This window comes from Panulirus ornatus, chromosome 23 (genome assembly GCF_036320965.1).
Source record: "Panulirus ornatus isolate Po-2019 chromosome 23, ASM3632096v1, whole genome shotgun sequence".
Lineage (NCBI taxonomy): Eukaryota > Metazoa > Arthropoda > Malacostraca > Decapoda > Palinuridae > Panulirus > Panulirus ornatus.
This window is the reverse complement of record NC_092246.1, coordinates 16018103-16044276: the sequence shown is the minus strand read 5'-3', so window position 1 is coordinate 16044276 and position 26174 is coordinate 16018103. Positions and strand designations below refer to the sequence as shown.

General features: G+C 41.2%; 1 protein-coding gene across 1 annotated transcript in view; it reads right to left on the bottom strand.

Moving 5' to 3' along the window:
* Positions 1–26174, bottom strand: part of LOC139756954 (cholesterol transporter ABCA5-like) — a 239602-nt gene that overhangs the window by 174564 nt on the left and 38864 nt on the right. The window contains exons 4-7 of the mRNA XM_071676898.1: positions 11327–11430; positions 7651–7764; positions 6687–6819; positions 3352–3578 (exon numbers count right to left, since the gene is read on the bottom strand). Coding sequence (XP_071532999.1) covers positions 3352–3578; positions 6687–6819; positions 7651–7764; positions 11327–11430 — 578 coding nt within the window. The remainder of the gene's footprint in view (positions 1–3351; positions 3579–6686; positions 6820–7650; positions 7765–11326; positions 11431–26174) is intronic.

The following is a 26174-nucleotide window of genomic DNA, read 5'->3' as shown; positions in this document are numbered from 1 at the left end:
ATTCACAGGAGCACGGAAAGGTGGACCCCATTAAGTGAGAAGGTCATCGATATCAGTGTAGTACTCTTTTCCATCCACTGACAATGAAAGTGCTCAGCTGAGAGTAACTTCTCACTCATGGTGGTGACACTCACAGGCATACTTCATTAACACCAACTGGCATACATAAACTGGTCATCTACAGGAACAATAACAACACACATACTATAATAAAAACTCAAGAAGTCACTCAACATTTACTTATGTTTTACTTTCATACCTGCTCACCTTTCTTGTGTTAACAAGGTAGTGCCAGGAACAAGGCCTGAAATCCATTCTGTTGCTGTCGTGTGTAATACACTGAAACTACAGTCCCCTATCCACAACCACATGCTGGCCCCTGTATACCACACTGCTCCAGTTCTCTCTATCTCATGAACACCTTTCACCCTCCTGCATGTCCAGGCCACAAGTGCTGAAAATCTTATTCACTCCATACTTACCTTTCTAAATTTTGTAAATCTTCACTCAATATAAATCACTATGGTTCATACAGCAAAACCACAATATATTCCCAAAGGTACCTTTCATCTACACACCCAACCTACAAGTATAATCTCTTGTTCTTTGGTCTCCCTCCTTATCTATTCCTACTCAAGGCAATCACTACTGTCCTGAAACCATCTTCACATTAAGACCTGAAAAATCAGACAAGTAACTCCGATTCTCACTTAGCGTCACTTCCACTCACAATCACTGCAAATCTATTGTTCAAGGTGCAAGCATTCTTTTACCAGAAGGATGTGCAGTATCCTACCTTCTTCCATTGATAAGTCTACCTGCTACTAGGCCAATATTATATGTAATAACCTCCACTTTTTTGCACTCTTAGTGTTTCTCCGGCTGTTACAGCCAATCGTACAAATTTCATTTTTCTCTTATTCTACCTTAAATCATTTCAACATTTTCTCACTTTCTGATGCACCTCTTGCTAATCCTATGCCCTGCCCTATTGTCTCTTTTTAAACAGTACCAAGGTGTTGCCAGGGTACATATGCCAGAGGTTACACCACAAGTGAAAAGTCACCTTTAGCATGGCTTTATCATTTGAAGTACAGTCTTGTCAAACAACTTTTCACTCCAATGCAGTCCACATTTCCCTTCTACTGGAAGCAACATAGCCTTGGGCTGCAGGAGCTTTTAGAAGAGGTCTAGGGTAACTCCAGGACTCTTTCCTAGAAACTGGTCCTGCATTATTAAAGAAAAATCCCAAAATTGCTTCTCTTTTTGGAGAAAAGTAGAAGGTGTAAACCCTGATGTTTTCATGAAATATGCCTCTGAACTTGTGCCTAAGCTCGCTAATCTATTTCATCTCAGCATACAGTATAAAACACTTTTCATTTTCCAATAAATTTTTTATGCATCCCATCTCAGGGAGAAGCAACCACTTCAATCATTCAAACTAGTGTATCATCCTATTTCTTGGCTTCCACTTTTTCCAAAGTCCCTAAATCTCTCCTCACCTCATAATTCCTTAACCCTTTTGACTGTATAATGAATTTCCAACTGCATTCACAAAAAGTGTCAATTTTCCTGCAAAAATGAAAATGGTAATTGACCTTTTTTCCCTACTTTTATCCAGGCAAAACCATGTATCATTCATGAGTGATGCCTCTACAATGGCATAAAAATTCCTCAAGCATAACAGATTTCTCACTTCTTACACTCAAATGATGAATGAGTTGTAAAGGACACAACACCATAAGTAGTTACCAGATCTAAAGGGACACTAATAGTACTGCATTGACACTCATGAATACTCATCAAAAAAATCATGTATTATCAATATATACCTATATTCAGGCATCATAATACACACATTCATCATAATGAAAAAACTTTAAAGGGCACAGAAAAATTAAAGAGCTGGTTTCAAAGAGATACTGAGCAGCCCTGTGTTGCCAACTCGTAAACATTTGTCAAAAACATTGTACAGTATCACTATTTATGCATTACCACACATTACACACACACAACAATACTTCCCATAATGTCCATAAATCACTTAACAATGGCAAAAAAGTAAAAAGAAAAAGAGAAAAGATAAATGAGTCACTTAGAGGGTGACCACCATCAGCTGTGAAGGTTCAATCAGCCATCACAAAAGGGAACTCCTTACAAGACCCTAGTGCCATCTTTTGGTTGGGGAGAGTTGGTTATCTGCACAGGATATGCATACTGTTTTCTGAAAGGTTTGGACTAAAGTATTTTGCAGGGATGGAATTTTGTGTGTTACAACTTTAGTCATAATTCATGGCAAAGAGTTAAGCATCTCTCTAATCATTAATGTGGCATTCATTATGTGAAATATATGGGTGTATGCCTGATCATTCTCTCTCATAATCTTTGGGGAACTGTAAGTCATAGCCCTTGATATGCTGAGAGCTTTCAATATGGCATGGCACAGACATCTGATCTATAACATGCAAGGAATCAGTGAGCAGTATTATTTCTCCTCTACCTCCAACGATTATATAAGTCAGAAGTGGAGGGAACAAGGAGAAGTGAGAGGCCAAACTGAAGGTGGAAGGACGGAGTGAAAAAGATTTTGAGCAATTGGGGCCTGAACATGCAGGAGGGTGAAAGGCAAGCACAGAATAGAGTGAAGTGGAACTATGTGGTATACCGGGGTCAGAGAGAGAGAGAGAGAGAGAGAGAGAGAGAGAGAGAGAGAGAGAGAGAGAGAGAGAGAGAGAGAGAGAGAGGGAGAGAGAGGGAGAGGGAGAGAGACTTCGACTTCTATCCAAAAAGACAACCCTTACAAATTTGGTTTTAATGTCCGAAATCATTAAAGAGTAGCTTATGTGTATCACTTATGGGAGCAAAATAATAACTAGAGGTAGATCAGGAATATGGTATACATTCTATAACCTTCTCATTAAAACAGATGAAAAAGAAAAAATTAAGTTTACCAAGATATCTGGAATTTGAAAAATTAGGAGTTTAGAATACTCATGATCAGCCACTGTAGTGCAAGCCACATTTCACATGAACTAAATTTTTGAATATAAAAAGAAAGCTGGTTGTATGTGAATCTGTCTACAGCAAACTTTTTCACAGTAAGAGAAATGAGTAATCTCTTTGTACAATGAAGGCATGGAGATCCATGGACTTCTCTAAAACCTCATAGGCACTCACCACCAAAGGTACACCCTCTTCCAAAGTACACTCTGGTGTACACCCAATTCCCCATCATACATCTTCATTTTTCTGTCTAACTTATCTTCTGTCTCCCTTCATCTATACACATTATCCCTTCATCTTTCTTATTTACATGGATACTAAATAAGAACTATGATTCTTAACACTTACCAGTAAACAGAATCTCTAAGTCCCATCATTTTCATACTTTCTTTTATCTTTCTTTCCTTTTCTTCAACAACCAGCATCATCATGTAGACAATGAACTGCGCCCATGCAAACACCATGTACAGTGGAACAATGTTACGAAGAACCATGACTCCTCCAGATTCAAAACTACCTTTCGGGAAGTTTTGAAGGACTACTTCTGGAACTTTAACTTCAGAATCTGTCATTTTCTAAAAAGTGAAAAGCAAAGTGTAAGAGTAACAAGAGTACTTTATACATTAAATAAGTATAATAATTAACAATTTCTTGATAGGATGTTTGAATGTATGTGTGTCAGTGTTGGATTATCAGTTGCAAACTTCAAGTGTGAGAGGATTTCTTGTATAACAGATTACATTTCTGAAAGGAAAAAAAATCTTGTAAATCATATTGCGTAAACATAAATGATAATACATATATAATTATAGTAGAAGGTACAAAATAAGTATCGATAAAACACAGGCAAATGACAGGTATAGCATGCTTTATGTCAAACATCAAACCATAGTATGTGTACTGAGTTTAAGTGAAAGTATAATGAAACCAGACCTAGAAAACACCCATAATCATCATATACTTGTACAGAAAAAATCCATGTTACCATCCATGAACAATACACAATACATGCTCCTAAATCAATATATGAAAAGAAGCATACTACTTTCTGGGTACTTTTTTGCAATAACATATGGCATACAATACCTATAAGCACATACGAGATTTTGTCACTTATTTACCTATTTGTAGAGGTAGTAAAAGCTTTGCGGAAGATGGAAACCGGCAAGGCAGTGGGTTTGGATGGTATTGCAGTGGAATTTAGTAAAAAAGGGGGTGACTGTATTGTTGACTGGTTGGTAAGGTTATTTAATGTATGTATGACTCATGGTGAGGTGCCCGAGGACTGGCAGAATGTTGCATAGTGCCATTGTACAAAGGCAAAGGGGAGAAGAGTGAGTGCTCAAATTAAAGAGGTATAAGTTTGTTGAGTACTCCTGGGAAATTATATGGGAGGGTATTGATTGAGAGGGTGAAGGCATGTACAGAGCATCAGATTGGGGAAGAGCAGTGTGGTTTCAGAAGTGGTAAAGGATGTGTGGATCAGGTGTTTCCTTTGAAAAATGTATGTGAGAAATACTCAGAAAAGCAACTGGATTTGTATGTAGCATTTATGGCTCTGGAGAAGACATATGATAGAGTTGATAGAGATGCTCTGTGGAAGGTATTAAGAATATATGGTGTGGGAGGTAAGTTGTTAAAAAAGTGAAAAGTTTTTATTGAGGATGTAAGGCATGTGTACGTGTAGGAAGAGAGGAGAGTGATTGGTTCTCAGTGAATGTTGGTTTGTGGCAGGGGTGCATGAGGTCTCCATGGTTGTTTAATCTGTTTATGGATGGGGTTGTTAGGGAGGTGAATGCAAGAGTTTTGGAAAGAGGGGCAAGTATGAAGTCTGTTGGGGATGAGAGAGCTTGGGAAGTGAGTCAGTTGTTGTTCGCTGATGATACAGCGCTGATGGCTGATTCGTGTGAGAAACTGCAGAAGCTGGTGACTGAGTTTGGTAAAGTGTGTGGAAGAAGAAAGCTGAAAGTAAATGTGCATAAGGGTAAGGTTATTAGGTACAGTAGGGTTGAGGGTCAAGTCAATTGGGAGGTGAGTTTGAATGGAGAAAAACTGGAGGAAGTGAAGTGTTTTAGATATCTGGGAATGGATTTGGCAGCGGATGGAACCATGGAAGTGGAAGTGAATCATAGGGTGGGGGAGGGGGTGAAAGTTCTGGGAGCATTGAAAATTGTGGGGAAGTCAAGAACGTTATCTTGGAAAGCAAAAATGGGTATGTTTGAAGGAATAGTGGTTCCAACAATGTTATCTGATTGCGAGGCATGGGCTACAGATAGAGTTGTGTGGAGGAGGGTGGATGTGGTGGAAATGAGACGTTTGAGGACAATATGAGAAGTGAGGTGTTTGATCGAGTAAGCAATAATAGGGTAAGAGAGATGTGTGGTAATAAAGAGAGTGTGGTTGAGAAAGCAGAAGAGGGTGTCTTGAAATGGTTTGGTCACATGGAGAGAATGAGTAAGGAAAGATTGACAAAAAGAGGATATACGTGTCAGAGGTGGAGGGAACGAGGAGAAGTGGGAGACCAAATTGGAGGTGGGGAGATGGAGTGAAAAAGATTTTGAGTGATCGGGGCCTGAACATGCAAGAGGGCGAAAGGCGTGCAAGGAATAGAGTGAACTGGAACGATGTGGTATACCGGGGTTGACGTGCTGTCAATGGATTGAACCAGGGCATGAGAAGCGTCTGGGGTAAACCAAGGAAAGTTTTGTGGGGCCTGGATGTGGAAAGGGAGCTGTGGTTTCGGTGCATTATACATGACAGCTAGAGAATGAGTGTGAACGAATGTGGCCTTTGTTGTCTTTTCCTAGCACTACCTTGTGCACATGCAGGGGGAGGAGGTTTTCATTTCATGTGAGGTGGGGTGGCGATGGGAATGAGTAAGGGCAGACAGTATGAATTATGTACATGTGTATATATGTATATGTCTGTGTGTGTATATATATATATGCATACGTTGAGATGTACAGGTATGTATATGTGTGTGTGTGGACGTGTATGTATAAACATGTGTATGTGGGTGGGTTGGCTATTCTTTCGTCTGTTTCCTTGCGCTACCTCGCTAACGCGGGAGACATCGACAAAGTATAATAAATAAACAAATAGGTCTCACCTAATAATCATCCTCTTGACGATTATTCTATTTATGAAATTTGGTGCTGAAGAACATGGAACTGCACTATATGAGTACTCATTCATCTGAATGAGCAACAGCTCCAGCTGATGTCCTGCTTAAGGCATGGCACATAACCATAAGGTATGAGGAGACCAGCATGTGCACTCACAGGCTATTTTATATACACTTTGGTAAAGTAAGTGACAGGTCCAAACAAGTAAAGAAAAACTTTTCTATCTAATCGTACTGATGATTCCTCTCCAAACTAAAAGCACATTCAGATTCATAAAAAATAAAGAAAGAAATGTAAAGGCAAATTATCATTTCCTAAATGGATGCCTATATAAGAGTATGCATTTGACTGTTTCTTATTGGTGTTCATTGGTCATTATTATCTTGTGAAAAAAAGGATAATCATAAATGAGAGAGTAAAAATTATTCCAAATTTGAGAGTTGAACTGATCAAATTTGAGAGCTGAATTAATCAACTAAATTTCTTAAATAATGAAGAAATGGACACTGTCTTGTACAAGGTAAATGAACTAAAAAAGTGCAAAAACTGATAACTTACCCTAATTATAGCAACGTCAATAAGAGTCTGAAGGGCTGAAAATCCAGAAAAATAGTAACCATTTGGTGGGCAATTTAATAGCTGCAATCCATACTCAGGGCTCCGGTCACGACAAGATGATCTATCACTCCATCTGTTAGAAAACAATTCTGTACAAGAAAATTTCAAAATACCTGAATCAGAGAAACATCAGAACTTTCTCTTTACAAAGTGAGAGGAAATTTCAAAAGATAATTAAGCAATTACAATAAATGTAAATTTCAAAAGGTGAAAAACCATTTCTATACAAATAACCAGAGTTGTATGAGTGTTTGTGAAAAAATTTAGCATGCTAGGAATCTGAACAGTATCAAACTTCTAAAATGAAGTGTGCCCATGACAATTCACCCCTTTTAACCACCAAAGAACAAATGAGGCCACCAGTAGCTTGTTTACTCATTAACCATAAAGCAACTCTTGTAAGCCTGTGATGTCGTGTCACACTTTTTATTACCATGCATCTCTCTTACCCTTACATTATTTACTCGATCAAATCTCCTCATACTACATCTTGTCCTAAAGCATTTCATTTCCAACACATCCACCCTCTTCTTCACATCCATATAATATCATTCAGATTACTATTCCTTCAAACATACCCATTTTTGCCCTCCTAGATATATATCATCACAGGGGAATGAAAAGAAAAAACTGCACTCATACCTGCAGCGTGCTGCAAAACAGAAAAGTAAAGTAGCACAATAGAGGTTGCTAAAAGATTAGCTTGGCCAAAGACCAGATAGACCTATCAGTAATAGAGGAGAGGCATCGCAATACCTTTGCATGAAGGAACACTTCACCTCATATACAACATACTGGCAGTGATTTCAAGCAGAAATGAATATTAACTGCAAGTAAAGAAAGAATAGTTTATTCATGTCTCCTGTTCCACATCCAAAACTTTTAAGCTTAATATTCTACTTACAAATGAGAAGGAGATGGGATGTCAATCAGGGCTGGATTGTACCTCAAGACATAGGATTTGTTTTCCACAGTATCTTCTGAGAATACAACTGCCACTGATACAGAGGTATTGTGCCTGAAAAGAACAAACCCATATCAAATTAGCACCAATATAAAAAAGCATTTGGTTAGATAAAATTTCGACTCAATTCCTTACCAAATGCATATAAATTGTTAACCAATAACTCAGCAACTTCAACATATCTATGCTCAATTATTACACATATGATCAGGAACATACAAAAATAATGACATCTCAGCTAAAAATGTAGGTTTTGAAAATTGAAAGAACTCTCCAAATCAGTATTCCACCAAGGGAGCACTGGCCTTCTTTACACTTTACTAAACACTCAGCCATGGCTGCAGAATGCCACTGGGATGACATCGCTAACCAACTCACTTTCAGCCACTTGGCAGCTCACAATTCAAAGATGTTGGGATCAACCTAAAACTGGTCATAGTAATTAATTAGAGAAACAGGTTTTTCAAAAAAGAGGTAAGCAAGACTGGGTAAAACAAAATACCACAGTTTTTAAATTTTCAAAACCTAAATTTCCCTGGTCTGTACTCTGTCCTATTATTCATGAGCATACCCATCTGAAGGAGTAGAGTTTAAAGAATAACTTTTAAGAAATAAGACTAAACCAAAAGCAAAGATACACTGAATTCTGTCCCTTCTGCAGGAGAAATCCCCAAAGGTAACATTTAAACTACTTTTTGACAAAGGTGGTAAGAGTGCCATAGACCCCTTTCTTCAATTTCCTCAACTGATATCTTTCAGAGAGAGCATAAGATAGAGGCCAATTTTCCTATTTGTGGAAAGATATTCCTCACAAGAACAAGGGGTTTTCAGGGAAAACTAACATAAGGTATCCTTGATAACCTATGGTACAGTTCATAACATCTGCAAGAGATATATATGAGGATACGGAACGATGCTTTCTTGATGAAGTCTTCTAAGAATGGATGACAATATGCTAATTCTAAATTCAGCAAGAATCAACCTTTCCTTTATGAAAGGCACATCTATCAACTGAAAAACTGATGAGACTTTTAGTTTTCCACATATGACCAAACATTAATGCAGTCTATGATCAGTCCGTTTTTGTTAAGAGAAATTATGGGAAACCTTTTAAAATTACTTACTCAATGCATTTTATCTATATGAAACAAGTCAATGAATGTGTATTCAAAACACAATTTGATACAAAGGTATTTACTGATCTTTTTTTTTTTTTTTTATTATACTTTGTCGCTGTCTCCCGCGTTTGCGAGGTAGCGCACGAAAACAGACGAAAGAAATGGCCCAACCCCCCCCATACACATGTATATACATACGTCCACACACGCAAATATACATACCTACACAGCTTTCCATGGTTTACCCCAGACGCTTCACATGCCTTGATTCAATCCACTGACAGCACCTCAACCCCGGTATACCACATCGCTCTAATTCACTCTATTCCTTGCCCTCCTTTCACCCTCCTGCATGTTCAGGCCCCGATCACACAAAATCTTTTTCACTCCATCTTTCCACCTCCAATTTGGTCTCCCTCTTCTCCTCGTTCCCTCCACCTCCGACACATATATCCTCTTGGTCAATCTTTCCTCACTCATTCTCTCCATGTGCCCAAACCACTTCAAAACACCCTCTTCTGCTCTCTCAACCACGCTCTTTTTATTTCCACACATCTCTCTTACCCTTACGTTACTCACTCGATCAAACCACCTCACACCACACATTGTCCTCAAACATCTCATTTCCAGCACATCCATCCTCCTGCACACAACTCTATCCATAGCCCACACCTCGCAACCATACAACATTGTTGGAACCACTATTCCTTCAAACATACCCATTTTTGCTTTCCGAGATAATGTTCTCGACTTCCACACATTCTTCAAGGCCCCCAGAATTTTCGCCCCCTCCCCCACCCTATGATCCACTTCCGCTTCCATGGTTCCATCCGCTGTCAGATCCACTCCCAGATATCTAAAACACTTCACTTCCTCCAGTTTTTCTCCATTCAAACTCACCTCCCAATTGACTTGACCCTCAACCCTACTGTACCTAATAACCTTGCTCTTATTCACATTTACTCTTAACTTTCTTCTTCCACACACTTTACCAAACTCAGTCACCAGCTTCTGCAGTTTCTCACATGAATCAGCCACCAGCGCTGTATCATCAGCGAACAACAACTGACTCACTTCCCAAGCTCTCTCATCCCCAACAGACTTCATACTTGCCCCTCTTTCCAAAACTCTTGCATTTACCTCCCTAACAACCCCATCCATAAACAAATTAAACAACCATGGAGACATCACACACCCCTGCCACAAACCTACATTCACTGAGAACCAATCACTTTCCTCTCTTCCTACACGTACACATGCCTTACATCCTCGATAAAAACTTTTCACTGCTTCTAACAACTTTCCTCCCACACCATATATTCTTAATACCTTCCACAGAGCATCTCTATCAACTCTATCATATGCCTTCTCCAGATCCATAAATGCTACATACAAATCCATTTGCTTTTCTAAGTATTTCTCACATACATTCTTCAAAGCAAACACCTGATCCACACATCCTCTACCACTTCTGAAACCACACTGCTCTTCCCCAATCTGATGCTCTGTACATGCCTTCACCCTCTCAATCAATACCCTCCCATATAATTTACCAGGAATACTCAACAAACTTATACCTCTGTAATTTGAGCACTCACTCTTATCCCCTTTGCCTTTGTACAATGGCACTATGCACGCATTCCGCCAATCCTCAGGCACCTCACCATGAGTCATACATACATTAAATAACCTTACCAACCAGTCAACAATACAGTCACCCCCTTTTTTTAATAAATTCCTCTGCAATACCATCCAAACCTGCTGCCTTGCCGGCTTTCATCTTCCGCAAAGCTTTCACTACCTCTTCTCTGTTTACCAAATCATTTTCCCTAACCCTCTCACTTTGCACACCACCTCGACCAAAACACCCTATATCTGCCATTCTATCATCAAACACATTCAACAAACCTTCAAAATACTCACTCCATCTCCTTCTCACATCACCACTACTTGTTATCACCTCCCCATTTGCGCCCTTCACTGAAGTTCCCATTTGCTCCCTTGTCTTACGCACTTTATTTACCTCTTTCCAGAACATCTTTTTATTCTCCCTAAAATTTAATGATACTCTCTCACCCCAACTCTCATTTGCCCTTTTTTTCACCTCTTGCACCTTTCTCTTGACCTCCTGTCTCTTTCTTTTATACATCTCCCACTCAATTGCATTTTTTCCCTGCAAAAATCGTCCAAATGCCTCTCTCTTCTCTTTCACTAATACTCTTACTTCTTCATCCCACCACTCACTACCCTTTCTAATCAACCCACCTCCCACTCTTCTCATGCCACAAGCATCTTTTGCGCAATCCATCACTGATTCCCTAAATACATCCCATTCCTCCCCCACTCCCCTTACTTCCATTGTTCTCACCTTACTGATCTTATCCAAGTTTTATCAAATGAAATATTCACATACTACAAAAATCATAAAGAATAAACAGCAATCAATCCCTATGCTTCAATTTGCATGAAGCTTTGCTTGAGATGATTTTGATACTTACTTGAAAACATCTATCAAAGCATCCTCTGTATTATGGTATGTAACATCAATTTCAGCAAAATAACTGGATGCAAGTTTCTCAATTTCGTCGACAATATTTCTAACCTGATAGTGGTAGAAAAACATGGATATTAATCATTCTACAGTAGTCAAACCTGCAAAAATGTATATAACAATACATTTTAGAGAAAATCGTCATGGTGTTTTGGAAAGCATCATTTCCAGTCAGTCAAGTTAATCAGTAATTACTTTCAAATAATACAATCCACATTCCTTATTGTTTATTTTTTCATTGATTATACTTTGTTGCTGTCTCCCGCATTAGCGAGGTAGCGCAAGGAAACACACGAAAGAATGGCCCAACCCACCCACATACACATGTATATACATACAAGTCCACATACACACACTTACATAGCTATACATTTCAATGTATACATATATATATATATACATACACGGACATATACATATATACACATGTACATAATTCAGACTTGCTGCCTTTATTCATTCCTGTCGCCACCCCACCATACATGAATTGACAACCCCCTCCTCCGCAAGCACACGAGGTAGCGCTAGGAAAAGACAACAAAGATCAAATTCGTTCACACTCAGTCTCTAGCTGTCATGTGTAATGCATCGAAATTACAGCTCCCTTTCCACAACCAGGCCCCACAAAACTTTCCATGGTTTACCCCAGACGCTTCACATGCCCTGGTTCAATCCATTGACAGCACGTCGACCACGGTATACCACATCGTTCCAATTCACTCTATTCCTTGCACACATTTCACCCTCCTGCATGTTCAGGCCCCAATTGCTCAAAACCTTTTTCACACCATCCTTCCATCTCCAATTTGGTCTCCAACTTCTCCTTGTTTGCTCCACCTCTGACATATATATCCTCTTCGTCAATCTTTCTTCACTCATTCTCTCCATGTGACCAAACCACTTCAATATGCCCTCATCTGCTTTCTCAACCACACTCTTTTTATTACCACACCTCTCTCTCACCCTTTCATTACTTACTCGATCAAACCACCTCACACCACATAATGTCCTCAAACATCTCATTTCCAACACATCAACCCTCCTCCGCACAACCCTATCTACAGCCCACACCTCACAACCATATAACATTGTTGGAACCACTATTCCTTCAAACATACCCATTTTTGCTTTCCAAGATAATGTTCTTGACTTCCACATATTTTTCAACCCTCCCAGAACTTTCACCCCCCTCCCCCACCCTGTGACTCACCTCCGCTTCCATGGTTCCACCCACTGCCAAATCCACTCCAAGATACCTAAAACACTTCACATCCTCCAGTTTTTCTCCATTCAAACTTACCTCCCAATTGACTTGTCCCTCAACCCTGCTGTACCTAATAACCTTACTCTTATGCACATTTACTCTCAGCTTTCTTCTAACACACACTTTACCAAACTCAGTCACCAGCTTCTGCAGTTTCTCACACGAATCAGCCATCAGCGCTGTATCATCAGCGAACAACAACTGACTCACTTCCCAAGCCCTCTCATCCACAACAGACTGCAGACTTGCCCCTCTCTCCAAAACTCTTGCATTCATCTCCCTAACAACCCCATCTATAAATGAATTAAACAACCATGGAGACATCGTGCACCCCTGCTGCAAACAGACATTCACTGAGAACCAATCACTTTCCTCTCTTCCTACTCGTACACATGCCTTACATCCTCAATAAAAAGTTTTCAGTGCTTCCTGCAACTTTCCCCCCACACCATATACTCATAAAACCTTCCACAGAGCATCTCTGTCAACTCTATCATATGCCTTCTCCATATCCATAAACCTTCCACAGAGCATCTCTATCAACTCTATCACATGCCTTCTCCATATCCATAAATGCTACATACATATCCATTTGTTTTTCTAAGTATTTCACACAGACATTTTTCAAAGTAAACACCTGATCCATACATCCTCTACCACTTCTGAAACCAGAAGTATAATAAATAATAAATACAATGTTAGTAGTTTTGATGAACAAGACCAGGTTATAGTGATGGGTGATTTGAATGCAAAGGTGAGTAATGTGGCAGTTGAGGAAATAATTGGTATACATGGGGTGTTCAGTGTTGTAAATGGCAATGGTGAAGAGCTTGTAGATTTATGTGCTGAAAAGGGACTGGTGATTGGGAATACCTGGTTTAAAAAGCGAGATATAAATAAGTATACTTATGTAAGTAGGAGAGATGGCCAGAGAGCGTTATTGAATTACGTGTTACTTGGGAGCGTTGAAGAATGTGTCGAAGTTGAGAACATTATCTTGGAAAGCAAAAAAGGGTATGTTTGAAGGAATAGTGGTTCCAACAATGTTATATGGTTGCGAGGCATTGTCGATGGATAGAGTTGTGCGGTGGAGGGTAGATGTGCTGGAAATAAGATGTTTGAGGACAATATGTGGTCTGAGGTGGTTTGATCAAGTAAGTAATAATAGGGTAAGAGAGATGTGTGATAATAAAGAGTTTGGTTGAGAGCAGAAGAGGGTGTTTTGAAATGATTTGGTCACATGGAGAGAATGAGTGAGGAAAGATTGATAAAGAGGATATATGTGTCAGAGGTGGAGGGAATGAGGAGAAGTGGGAGATCAAACTGGAGATGGAAAGATGGAGTGAAAAAGATTTTGAGTGATTGGGGCCTAAACATGCAGGAGGGTGAAAGGCATGCAAGGAATAGAGTGAATTAGAATGATGTGGTATACCGGGGTCGACGTGCTGTCAATGGATTGAACCAGGGCATGTGAAGCGTCTGGGGGTAAACCATGGAAAGTTGTGTGGGGCGTGGATGTAGAAAGGGAGCTGTGGTTTCGGTGCATTATACATGACAGCTAGAGAGTGAGTGTGAACGAATGTGGCCTTTCTTGTCTTTTCCTAGCGCTACTTCGTGCACATGCGGAGGAAGGGGTTGGTATTTCATGTGTGGCAGGGTAGTGATGGGAATGAGTAAGGGCAGACAGTGTGAATTGTGTGCATGTGTATATATGCATATTTCTGTGTGTGTATATATATGTGTACATTGAGATGCATAGATACATATATGTGTGTGTGTGTGGACGTATATGTATATACATGTGTATGTGGGTGGGTTGGGCCATTCTTTTGTTTATTTCCTTGAACTACCTTGCTAATGCAGGAGACAGCGACAAAGTATAATAAAATAATAATAATAATAATATAGATATATATATCCCTGGGGATGGGGGAGAAAGAATACTTTCCACGCATTCCTCATGTATCGTAGAAGGCAACTACAGGGGACGGCAGCGGGGGGTTAGAAACCCTCCCCTCCTTGTATTTTAACTTTCTAAAAGGGGAAACAGAAGGAGTCACGCGGGGAGTGCTCATCCTCCTCGAAGGCTCAGATTGGGGTGTCTAAATGTGTGTGGATGTGACCAAGATGTGAAAAAAGGAGAGATAGGTGGTATGTTTGAGGAAAGCAACCAGGATGTTTTGGCTCTGAGTGAAACGAAGCTCAAGGGTAAAGGGGAAGAGTTGTTTGGGAATGTCTTGGGAGTAAAGTCAGGGGTTAGTGAGAGGACAAGAGCTAGGGAAAGAGTAGCACTGCTCCTCAAACAGGAGTGGTGGGAGTATGTGATAGAGTGTAAGAAAGTAAATTCTCGATTAATATGGGTAAAACTGAAAGTTGATGGAGAGAGATGGGTGATTATTGATGCATATGCACCTGGGCATGAGAAAAAAGATCATAAGAGGCAAGTGTTTTGGGAGCAGCTGAATGAATGTGTTAGTGGTTTTGATGCATGAGACCGGGTTATAGTGATGGGTGATTTGAATGCAAAGATGAGTAATGTGGCAGTTGAGGGAATAATTGGTATACATGGGGTGTTCAGTGTTGTAAATGGAAATGGTGAAGAGCTTGTAGATATATGTGCTGAAAAAGGACTGGTGATTGGGAATATCTGGTTTAAAAGAGAGATATACATTATACATATGTAAGTAGGAGAGATGGGGAGAGAGCGTTATTGGATTATGTGTTAATTGATAAACGCGCAAAAGAGAGACTTTTGGATGTTAATGTACTGAGAGGTGCAACTGGAGTGATGTCTGACCAGTATCTTGTGGAGGCGAAGGTGAAGATTTGTAGAGGTGTTCAGAAAAGAAGAGAGAATGTTGGGGTGAAGAGAATGGTGAGAGTAAGTGAGCTTGGGAAAGAGACTTGTGTGAGGAAGTACCAGGAGAGACTGAGTACAGAATGGAAAAAGGTGAGAACAAAGGAGGTAAGAGGAGTGGGGGAGGAATGGGATGTATTTAGGGAAGCAGTTATGGCTTGCACAAAAGATGCTTGTGGCATGAGAAGGGTGGGAGGTGGGTTGATTAGAAAGGGTAGTGAGTGGTGGGATGAAGAAATAAGATTATTAGTGAAAGAGAAGAGAGAGGCATTTGGAAGATTTTTGCAGGGGAATAATGCAAATGAGTAGGAGATGTACAAAAGAAAGAGGCAGGAGGTCAAGAGAAAGGTGCAAGAGGTCAAAAAGAGGGCAAATGAGAGATGGGGTGAGAGAGTATCATTAAATTTTAGGGAGAATAAAAAGATGTTTTGGAAGGAGGTAAATAAAGTGCGTAAGACAAGGGAACAAATGGGAAATTCAGTGAAGGGGACTAATGGGAAGGTGATAACAAGTAGTGGTGATGTGAAAAGGAGATGGAGTGAGTATTTTGAAGGTTTGTTGAATGTGTTTGATGATAGAGTGGCAGATATAGGGTGTTTTGGTCGAGGTGGTGTGCAAAGTGAGAGGAATAGGAAAAATGATTTGGTCAACAGAGAAAAGGTAGTAAAAGCTTTGCGGAAGATGAAAGCCGGCAAGGCAGCGGGTTTCGATGGTATTGCAGTGGAATTTATTAAAAAAGGGGGTGACTGTATTGTTGACTGGTTGGTAAGGTTATCTAATATATGTATGATTCATGGTGAGGTGCCTGAGGATTGGCGGAATGCGTGCATAGTGCCATTGTACAAAGGCAAAGGGGATAAGAGTGAGTGCTCAAATTATAGAGGTATAAGTTTGTTGAGTATTCCTGGTAAATTATATGGAATGGTATTGATTGAGAGGGTGAAGGCATGTACAGAGCATCAGATTGGGGAAGAGCAGTGTGGTTTCAGAAGTGGTAGAGGATGTGTGGATCAGGTGTTTGCTTCGAAGAATGTATGCGAGAAATACTTAGAAAAGCAAATGGATTTGTATGTAGCATTTATGGCTCTGGAGAAGGCATATGATAGAGTTAGTAGAGATGCTCTGTGGAAGGTATTAAGAATATATGGTGTGGGAGGAAGGTTGTTAGAAGCAGTGAAACGTTTTTATCGAGGATGTAAAGCATATGTACGTGTAGGAAGAGAGGAAAGTGATTGGTTCTCAGTAAACGTAGGTTTGCGGCACGGGTGTGTGATGTCTCCATGGTTGTTTAATTTGTTCATGGATGGGGTTGTTAGGGAGGTGAATGCAAGAGTTTTGGAAAGAGGGGCAAGTATGCAGTCTGTTGTGGATGAGAGAGCTTGGGAAGTGAGTCAGTTGTTGTTCGCTGATGATACAGTGCTGGTGGCTGATTCATGTGAGAAACTGCAGAAGCTGGTGACTGAGTTTGGTAAAGTGTGTGAAAGAAGAAAGTTGAGAGTAAATGTGAATAAGAGCAAGGTTATTAGGTACAGTAGGGTTGAGGGTCAAGTCAATTGGGAGGTAAGTTTGAATGGAGAAAAACTGGAGGAAGTAGTTTTAGATATCTGGGAGTGGATTTGGCAGTGGATGGAACCATGGAAGCGGAAGTGGATCATAGGGTGGGGGAGGGGGCAAAAATTCTGGGGGCCTTGAAGAATGTGTGGAAGTCGAGAACATTATCTCGGAAAGCAAAAATGGGTATGTTTGAAGGAATAGTGGTTCCAACAATGTTGTATGGTTGCGAGGCGTAGGCTATGGATAGAGTTGTGCGCAGGAGGATGGTTGTGCTGGAAATGAGATGTTTGAGGACAATGTGTGGTGTGAGGTGGTTTGATCGAGTGAGTAACGTAAGGGTAAGAGAGATGTGTGGAAATAAAAAGAGCGTGGTTGAGAGAGCAGAAGAGGGTGTTTTGAAGTGGTTTGGGCACATGGAGAGAATGAGTGAGGAAAGATTGACCAAGAGGATATATGTGTCAGAGGTGGAGGGAACGAGGAGAAGAGGGAGACCAAATTGGAGGTGGAAAGATGGAGTGAAAAAGATTTTGTGTGATCGGGGCCTGAACATGCAGGAGGATGAAAGGAGGGCAAGGAATAGAGTGAATTGGAGTGATGTGGTATACCGGGGTTGACGTGCTGTCAGTGGATTGAATCAAGGCATGTGAACCGTCTGGGGTAAACCATGGAAAGCTGTGTAGGTATGTATATTTGCGTGTGTGGACGTATGTATATACATGTGTATGGGGGGGGTTGGGCCATTTCTTTCGTCTGTTTCCATGCGCTACCTCGCAAATGCGGGAGACAGCGACAAAGTATAATAAAAAAAAAATTATATTTCTATTTTATTTATTTATTCATTTATTTATATACATATATATATATATTTTTTATCATTATTATTTTGTTTTGTCACTGTCTACCGCGTTTGCAAAGTAGCGCAAGGAAACAGACAAAAGAAATGGCCCAACCCACCCCCATACACATGTATATACATACACGTCCACACACGCAAATATACATACCTATACATCTCAATGTACACATATATATACACACACAGACACATACATATACACCCATGCACACAATTCACACTGTCTGCCTTTTATTCATTCCCATCGCCACCTTGCCACACATGGAACATCATCCCCCTCCCCCTTCATGTGTGCGAGGTAGCACTAGGAAAAGACAACAAAGGCCCCATTCATTCACACTCAGTCTCTAGCTGTCATGCAATAATGCCCGAAACCACAGCTCCCTTTCCACATCCAGGCCCCACACAACTTTCCATGGTTTACCCCAGACGCTTCACATGCCCTGATTCAATCCACTGACAGCGCGTCAACCCCGATATACCACATCGATCCAATTCACTCTATTCCTTGCCCGCCTTTCACCCTCCTGCATGTTCAGGCCCCAATCACTCAAAATCTTTTTCACTTCATCTTTCCAACTCCAGTTTGGTCTCCCACTTCTCGTTCCCTCCACCTCCGACACATATATCCTCTTGGTCAATCTTTCCTCACTCATTCTCTCCATGTGCCCAAACCATTTCAAAACACCCTCTTCTGCTCTCTCAACCACGCTCTTTTTATTTCCACACATCTCTCTTACCCTTATATTACTTACTCGATCAAACCACCTCACACCACAAATTGTCCTCAAACATCTCATTTCCAGCACATCCACCCTCCTGTGCACAACTCTATCCATAGCCCACGCCTCGCAACCATACAACATTGTAGGAACCACTATTCCTTCAAACATACCCATTTTTTTTTCCGAGATAATGTTCTCGACTTCCACACATTCTTCAAGGCTCCCAGAATTTTCGCCCCCTCCCCCACCCTATGATTCACTTCCGCTTCCATGGTTCCATCCGCTGCCAGATCCACTCCCAGATATCTAAAACACTTTACTTCCTCCAGTTTTTCTCCATTCAAACTTACCTCCCAATTGACTTGACCCTCAACCCTACTGTACCTAATAACCTTACTCTCATTCACATTTACTCTCAACTTTCTTCTCTCACACACTTTACCAAACTCAGTCACCAGCTTCTGCAGTTTCTCACATGAATCAGCCACCAGTGCTGGTTCATCAGCGAACAACAACTGACTCACTTCCCAAGCTCTCTCATCCACAACAGACTGCATACTTGCCCCTGTTTCCAAAACTCTTGCATTCACTTCCCTAACAACCCCATCCATAAGCAAATTAAACAACCATGGGGACATCACACACCCCTGCCGCAAACCTACATTCACTGAGAACCGATCACTTTCCTCTCTTCCTACACGTACACATGCCTTACATCCTCGATAAAAACTTTTCACTGCTTCTAACAACTTGCCTCCCACACCACATATTCTTAATACCTTCCACAGAGCACCTCTATCAACTCTATCATATGCCTTCTCCACATCCATAAATGCTACATACAAATCCATTTGATTTTCTAGGTATTTCTCACATATATTCTTCAAAGCAAACACCTGATCCACACATCCTCTACCACTTCTGAAACCACATTGCTCTTCCCCAATCTGATGCTCTGTACATGCCTTCACCCTCTCAATCAATACCCTCCCATATAATTTACCAGGAATACTCAACAAACTTATACCTCTGTAATTTGAGCACTTACTCTTATCCTCTTTGCCTTTGTACAATGGCACTATGCAAGCATTCCGACAATCCTCAAGCACCTCACCATGAATCATACATATATTAAATAACCTTACCAATCAGTCAACAATACAGTCACCCCCCTTTTTAATAAATTCCACTGCAATACCATCCAAACCTGCTGCCTTGCCAGCTTTCATCTTCCGCAAAGCTTTTACTACCTCTTCTCAGTTTACCAAATCATTTTCCATAACCCTCTCACTTTGCACACCACCTCGACCAAAACACCCTATATCTGCCACTCTATCATCAACCATATTCAACAAACCTTCAAAATACTCACTCCATCTCCTTCTCACATCACCACCACTTGTTATCACCTCCCCATTTGCGCCCTTCACTGAAGTTCCCATTTGTTCCCTTATCTTCCACACTTTATTTACCTCCTTCCAAAACATCTTTTTATTCCCCCTAAAATTTAATGACACTCTCTCACCCCAACTTTCTTTTGCCCTCTTTTTCACCTCTTGCACCTTTCTCTTGACCTCCTGCCTCTTTCTTTTATACATCTCCCACTCATTTGCATTATTTCCCTGCAAAAATCATCCAAATGCCTCTCTCTTCTCTGTCACTAATAATCTTATTTCTTCATCCCACCACTCACTACCCTTTCTAATCTGCCCACCTCCCATGCTTCTCATGCCACAAGCATCTCTTGCTCAAGCCATCACTGCTTCCCTTAATACATCCCATTCCTCCCCCACTCCCCTTACCTCCTTTGTTCTCACCTTTTTCCATTCTGTATTCAGTCTCTCCTGGTACTTCCTCACCCAAGTCTCCTTCCCAAGCTCACTTACTCTCACCACTCTCTTCACCCCAACATTCTCTCTTCTTTTATGAAAACCTCTACAAATCTTCACCTTCGCCTCCACAAGATAATGATCAGACATCCCTCCACTTGCACCTCTCAGCACATTAACATCCAAAAGTCTCTCTTTCGCACACCTATCAATTAACACGTAATCCATCAACACACTCTTGCCATCTCTCCTACTTACATATGTATACTTATGTATATCTCGCTTTTTAAACCAGGTATTCCCAATCACCAGTCCTTTTTCAGCACATAAATCTACAAGCTCTTCATTTCCATTTACAACACTGAACACCCCATGTATACCAATTATTTCCTCAACTGCCACATTACTCACCTTTGCATTCAAATCACCTATCACTATATCCTGGTCTCGTGCATCAAAACCACTAACACACTCATTCAGCTGCTCCCAAAACACTTGCCTCTCATGATCTTTCTTCTCATGCCCAGGTGCATATGCACCAATAATCACCCATCTCTCTCCATCAACTTTCAGTTTTACCCATATCAATATAGAGTTTACTTTCTTACACTCTATCACATACTCTCACCACTCCTGTTTCAGGAGTAGTGCTACTCCTTCCCTTGCTCTTGTCCTCTCACTAACCCCTGACTTTACTCCCAAGACATTCCCAAACCACTCTTCCCCTTTACCCTTGAGCTTCATTTCACTCAGAGCCAAAACATCCAGGTTGCTTTCCTCAAACATACTACCTATCTCTCCTTTTTTCTCATCTTGGTTACATCCACACACACTTAGACACCCTAATCTGAGCCTTTGAGGAGGATGAGCACTCCCCGCGTGACTCCTTCTTCTGTTTCCCCTTTTAGAAAGTTGAAATACAAGGAGGGGAGGGTTTCTAGCTCCCCCGCTGCCGTCCCCTTTAGTCGCCTTCTACGACACGTGAGGAATGCGTGGGAAGTATTCTTTCTCCCCTATCCCCAGGGATCGTATTCTAAAGAGGAAAAGATATTTAAGGAAAGATCAATTTTCAAAATGTATACGAGGCTAAAAAATCGTCTCATTTGGAAAAATGAGTATGCCATGATATATGTCTTTACATGATACATATAAATTTGATTTTCCTATCATTCAGCATTTCTGAGTGATACTACTTGAAAAGGTGATTGTGTCGTGTGTGGAGCGTCGCGTTACCCGGGGGACAATACCCACGGCTGTGTAATTAACCGTGTGTGATTTCCTATGTGTCACGGGTCTGTCACTTGGAGCTGTACATTCGTGTGGACTTTTTTTTAACTTTTATCGTATAACTTTATTCAAACTTTTCCTGTACTCTCAAAGTGCCATTAACTCTGTGTGTGTTGTGTGTGGCCTTGTGTCGCTCAGCAGAAATCAGGGATATTATCTGCAAGAAGAATAAACATTTTGGAAGTACAGCATAATGATCTATCGGTCAACGAACAGCCAATTCAAGTATGAGAATTCAAACACCCCCCTCCCGCTGCTCAAAGAAGGAGAGCCATGAGGAGTTACATAAGGGGTCTCCCAGAGAGAGGAAGTCTGGAAGTCTGCCTAGTGAGCGGAAAGACTGGCGGGAGCTGCCTCGTCCTCTGCCTGATGTGGTGCCTCCAGTTTCTTTGCCATCTGAAGTTTGCATCAGCCTTCACTCCTGCCTGCAGTAGCATGCTTTCTGACATGTTTCATGAGCTCCTCTTCGCCAACGGAACTACCTTGGCCACCAGTGATGCTACTACGTTTGTGAATCAAAAACCATTGCAACACAAACCTCGTCAGGTGGTAGTGTCCCACAGTGTATCGAGACAGACTCCCCCAGAACTTTTTTAAAGGGGAAGTAAATGTTTATAGTTGTGTTACTGGAGTGATAGTTTTCATACATGGTGCTTTGACAAGAAAATAGTGAAATTGGAAAAAATGTAGCTTAGACATTGAAGCTTATTGATACAGTGGTTAAATTGATGAGAACTACTATTGAACTTTTGTGTAAATAAATTAAACATTTCCTTTTTCCATAGCCAGAGGTTGAACCATTATGTGACATTCATTTTTTTCTTTTCATTTCAAGCTAGAAGTTTCAGTTTTCTATATTGTTTCTTACATTTTTCATATGTATATATATGTATGTGTGTGTGTGTGTATATGTGCGTGTGTGTGTGTATGTGTGTGTATGTGTATATATATATTATCATTTATTTTCTATTATACTTTGTCGCTGTCTCCCGCGTTTGCGAGGTGGCGCAAGGAAACAGACGAAAGAAATGGCCCAACCCCCCCCCATACACATGTATATACATACGTCCACACACGCAAATATACATACCTACACAGCTTTCCATGGTTTACCCCAGACGCTTCACATGCCTTGATTCAATCCACTGACAGCACGTCAACCCCGGTATACCACATCGATCCAATTCACTCTATTCCTTGCCCTCCTTTCACCCTCCTGCATGTTCAGGCCCCGATCACACAAAATCTTTTTCACTCCATCTTTCCACCTCCAATTTGGTCTCCCTCTTCTCCTCGTTCCCTCCACCTCCGACACATATATCCTCTTGGTCAATCTTTCCTCACTCATTCTCTCCATGTGCCCAAACCACTTCAAAACACCCTCTTCTGCTCTCTCAACCACGCTCTTTTTATTTCCACACATCTCTCTTACCCTTACGTTACTCACTCGATCAAACCACCTCACACCACACATTGTCCTCAAACATCTCATTTCCAGCACATCCATCCTCCTGCGCACAACTCTATCCATAGCCCACGCCTCGCAACCATACAACATAGTTGGAACCACTATTCCTTCAAACGTACCCATTTTTGCTTTCCGAGATAATGTTCTCGACTTCCACACATTCTTCAAGGCCCCCAGAATTTTCGCCCCCTCCCCCACCCTATGATCCACTTCCGCTTCCATGGTTCCATCCGCTGTCAGATCCACTCCCAGATATCTAAAACACTTCACTTCCTCCAGTTTTTCTCCATTCAAACTCACCTCCCAATTGACTTGACCCTCAACCCTATTGTACCTAATAACCTTACTCTTATTCACATTTACTCCTAACTTTCTTCTTCCACACACTTTACCAAACTCAGTCACCAGCTTCTGCAGTTTCTCACATGAATCAGCCACCAGCGCTGTATCATCAGCGAACAACAACTGACTCACTTCCCAAGCTCTCTCATCCCCAACAGACATCATACTTGCCCCTCTTTCCAAAACTCTTGCATTTACCTCCCTAACAACCCCATCCATAAACAAATTAAACAACCATGGAGACATCACACACCCCTGCCGCAAACCTACATTCACTGAGAACCAATCACTTTCCTCTCTTCCTACACGTACACAAGCCTTACATCCTCGATAAAAACTTTTCACTGCTTCTAACAACTTTCCTCCCACACCATATATTCTTAATACCTTCCACAGAGCATCTCTATCAACTCTATCATATGCCTTCTCCAGATCCATAAATGCTACATACAAATCCATTTGCTTTTCTAAGTATTTCTCACATACATTCTTCAAAGCAAACACCTGATCCACACATCCTCTACCACTTCTGAAACCACACTGCTCTTCCCCAATCTGATGCTCTGTACATGCCTTCACCCTCTCAATCAATACCCTCCCATATAATTTACCAGGAATACTCAACAAACTTATACCTCTGTAATTTGAGCACTCACTCTTATCCCCTTTGCCTTTGTACAATGGCACTATGCATGCATTCCGCCAATCCCTGGGGATAGGGGTGAGAGAATACTTCCCACGCATTCCTCGCGTGTCATAGAAAGCGACTAGAGGGGACGGGAGCGGGGGGCCAGAAATCCTCCCCTCCTTGTATTTTTTTAACTTTCTAAAATGGGAAACAGAAGAAGGAGTCATGCGGGGAGTGCTCATACTCCTCGATGGCTCAGATTGGGGTGCCTAAATGTGTGTGGATGTAACCAAGATGTGAAAAAAGGAGAGATAGGTAGTATGTTTGAGGAAAGGAACCTGGATGTTTTGGCTCTGAGTGAAACGAAGCTCAAGGGTGAAGGGGAAGAGTGGTTTGGGAATGTCTTGGGAGTAAAGTCAGGGGTTAGTGAGAGGACAAGAGCAAGGGAAGGAGTAGCAGTACTCCCGAAACAGGAGTTGTGGGAGTACGTGATAGAATGTAACAAAGTAAATTCTCGATTAATATGGGTAAAACTGAAAGTTGATGGAGAGAGATGGGTGATTATTGGTGCATATGCACCTGGGCATGAGAAGAAAGATCATAAGAGGCAAGTGTTTTGGGAGCAGCTGAATGAGTGTGTTAGTGGTTTTGATGCACGAGACCGGGTTATAGTGATGGGTGATTTGAATGCAAAGGTGAGTAATGTGGCAGTTGAGGGAATAATTGGTGTACATGGGGTGTTCAGTGTTGTAAATGGAAATGGTGAAGAGCTTGTAGATTTATGTGCTGAAAAAGGACTGATGATTGGGAATACCTGGTTTAAAAAGCGAGATATACATAAGTATACTTATGTAAGTAGGAGAGATGGCCAGAGAGCGTTATTGGATTACGTGTTAATTGACAGGCGCGCGAAAGAGAGACTTTTGGATGTTAATGTGCTGAGAGGTGCAACTGGAGGGATGTCTGATCATTATCTTGTGGAGGCTAAGGTGAAGATTTGTATGGGTTTTCAGAAAAAAAGAGTGAATGTTGGGGTGAAGAGGGTGGTGAGAGTAAGTGAGCTTGGGAAGGAGACTTGTGTGAGGAAGTACCAGGAGAGACTGAGTACAGAATGGAAAAAGGTGAGAACAATGGAAGTAAGGGGAGTGGGGGAGGAATGGGATGCATTTAGGGAATCAGTGATGGATTGCGCAAAAGATGCTTGTGGCATGAGAAGAGTGGGAGGTGGGTTGATTAGAAAGGGTAGTGAGTGGTGGGATGAAGAAGTAAGAGTATTAGTGAAAGAGAAGAGAGAGGCATTTGGACGATTTTTGCAGGGAAAAAATGCAGTTGAGTGGGAGACGTATAAAAGAAAGAGACAGGAGGTCAAGAGAAAGGTGCAAGAGGTGAAAAAAAGGGCAAATGAGAGTTGGGGTGAGAGAGTATCATTAAATTTTAGGGAGAATAAAAAGATGTTCTGGAAGGAGGTAAATAAAGTGCGTAAGACAAGGGAGCAAATGGGAACTTCAGTGAAGGGCGCAAATGGGGAGGTGATAACAAGTAGTGTTGATGTGAGAAGGAGATGGAGTGAGTATTTTGAAGGTTTGTTGAATGTGTTTGATGACAGAGTGGCAGATATAGGGTGTTTTGGTCGAGGTGGTGTGCAAAGTGAGAGGGTTAGGGAAAATGATTTGGTAAACAGAGAAGAGGTAGTAAAAGCTTTGCGGAAGATGAAAGCCGGCAAGGCAGCAGGTTTGGATGGTATTGCAGTGGAATTTATTAAAAAAGGGGGTGACTGTATTGTTGACTCGTTGGTAAGGTTATTTAATGTATGTATGACTCACGGTGAGGTGCCTGAGGATTGGCGGAATGCGTGCATAGTGCCATTGTACAAAGGCAAAGGGGATAAGAGTGAGTGCTCAAATTACAGAGGTATAAGTTTGTTGAGTATTCCTGGTAAATTATATGGGAGGGTATTGATTGAGAGGGTGAAGGCATGTACAGAG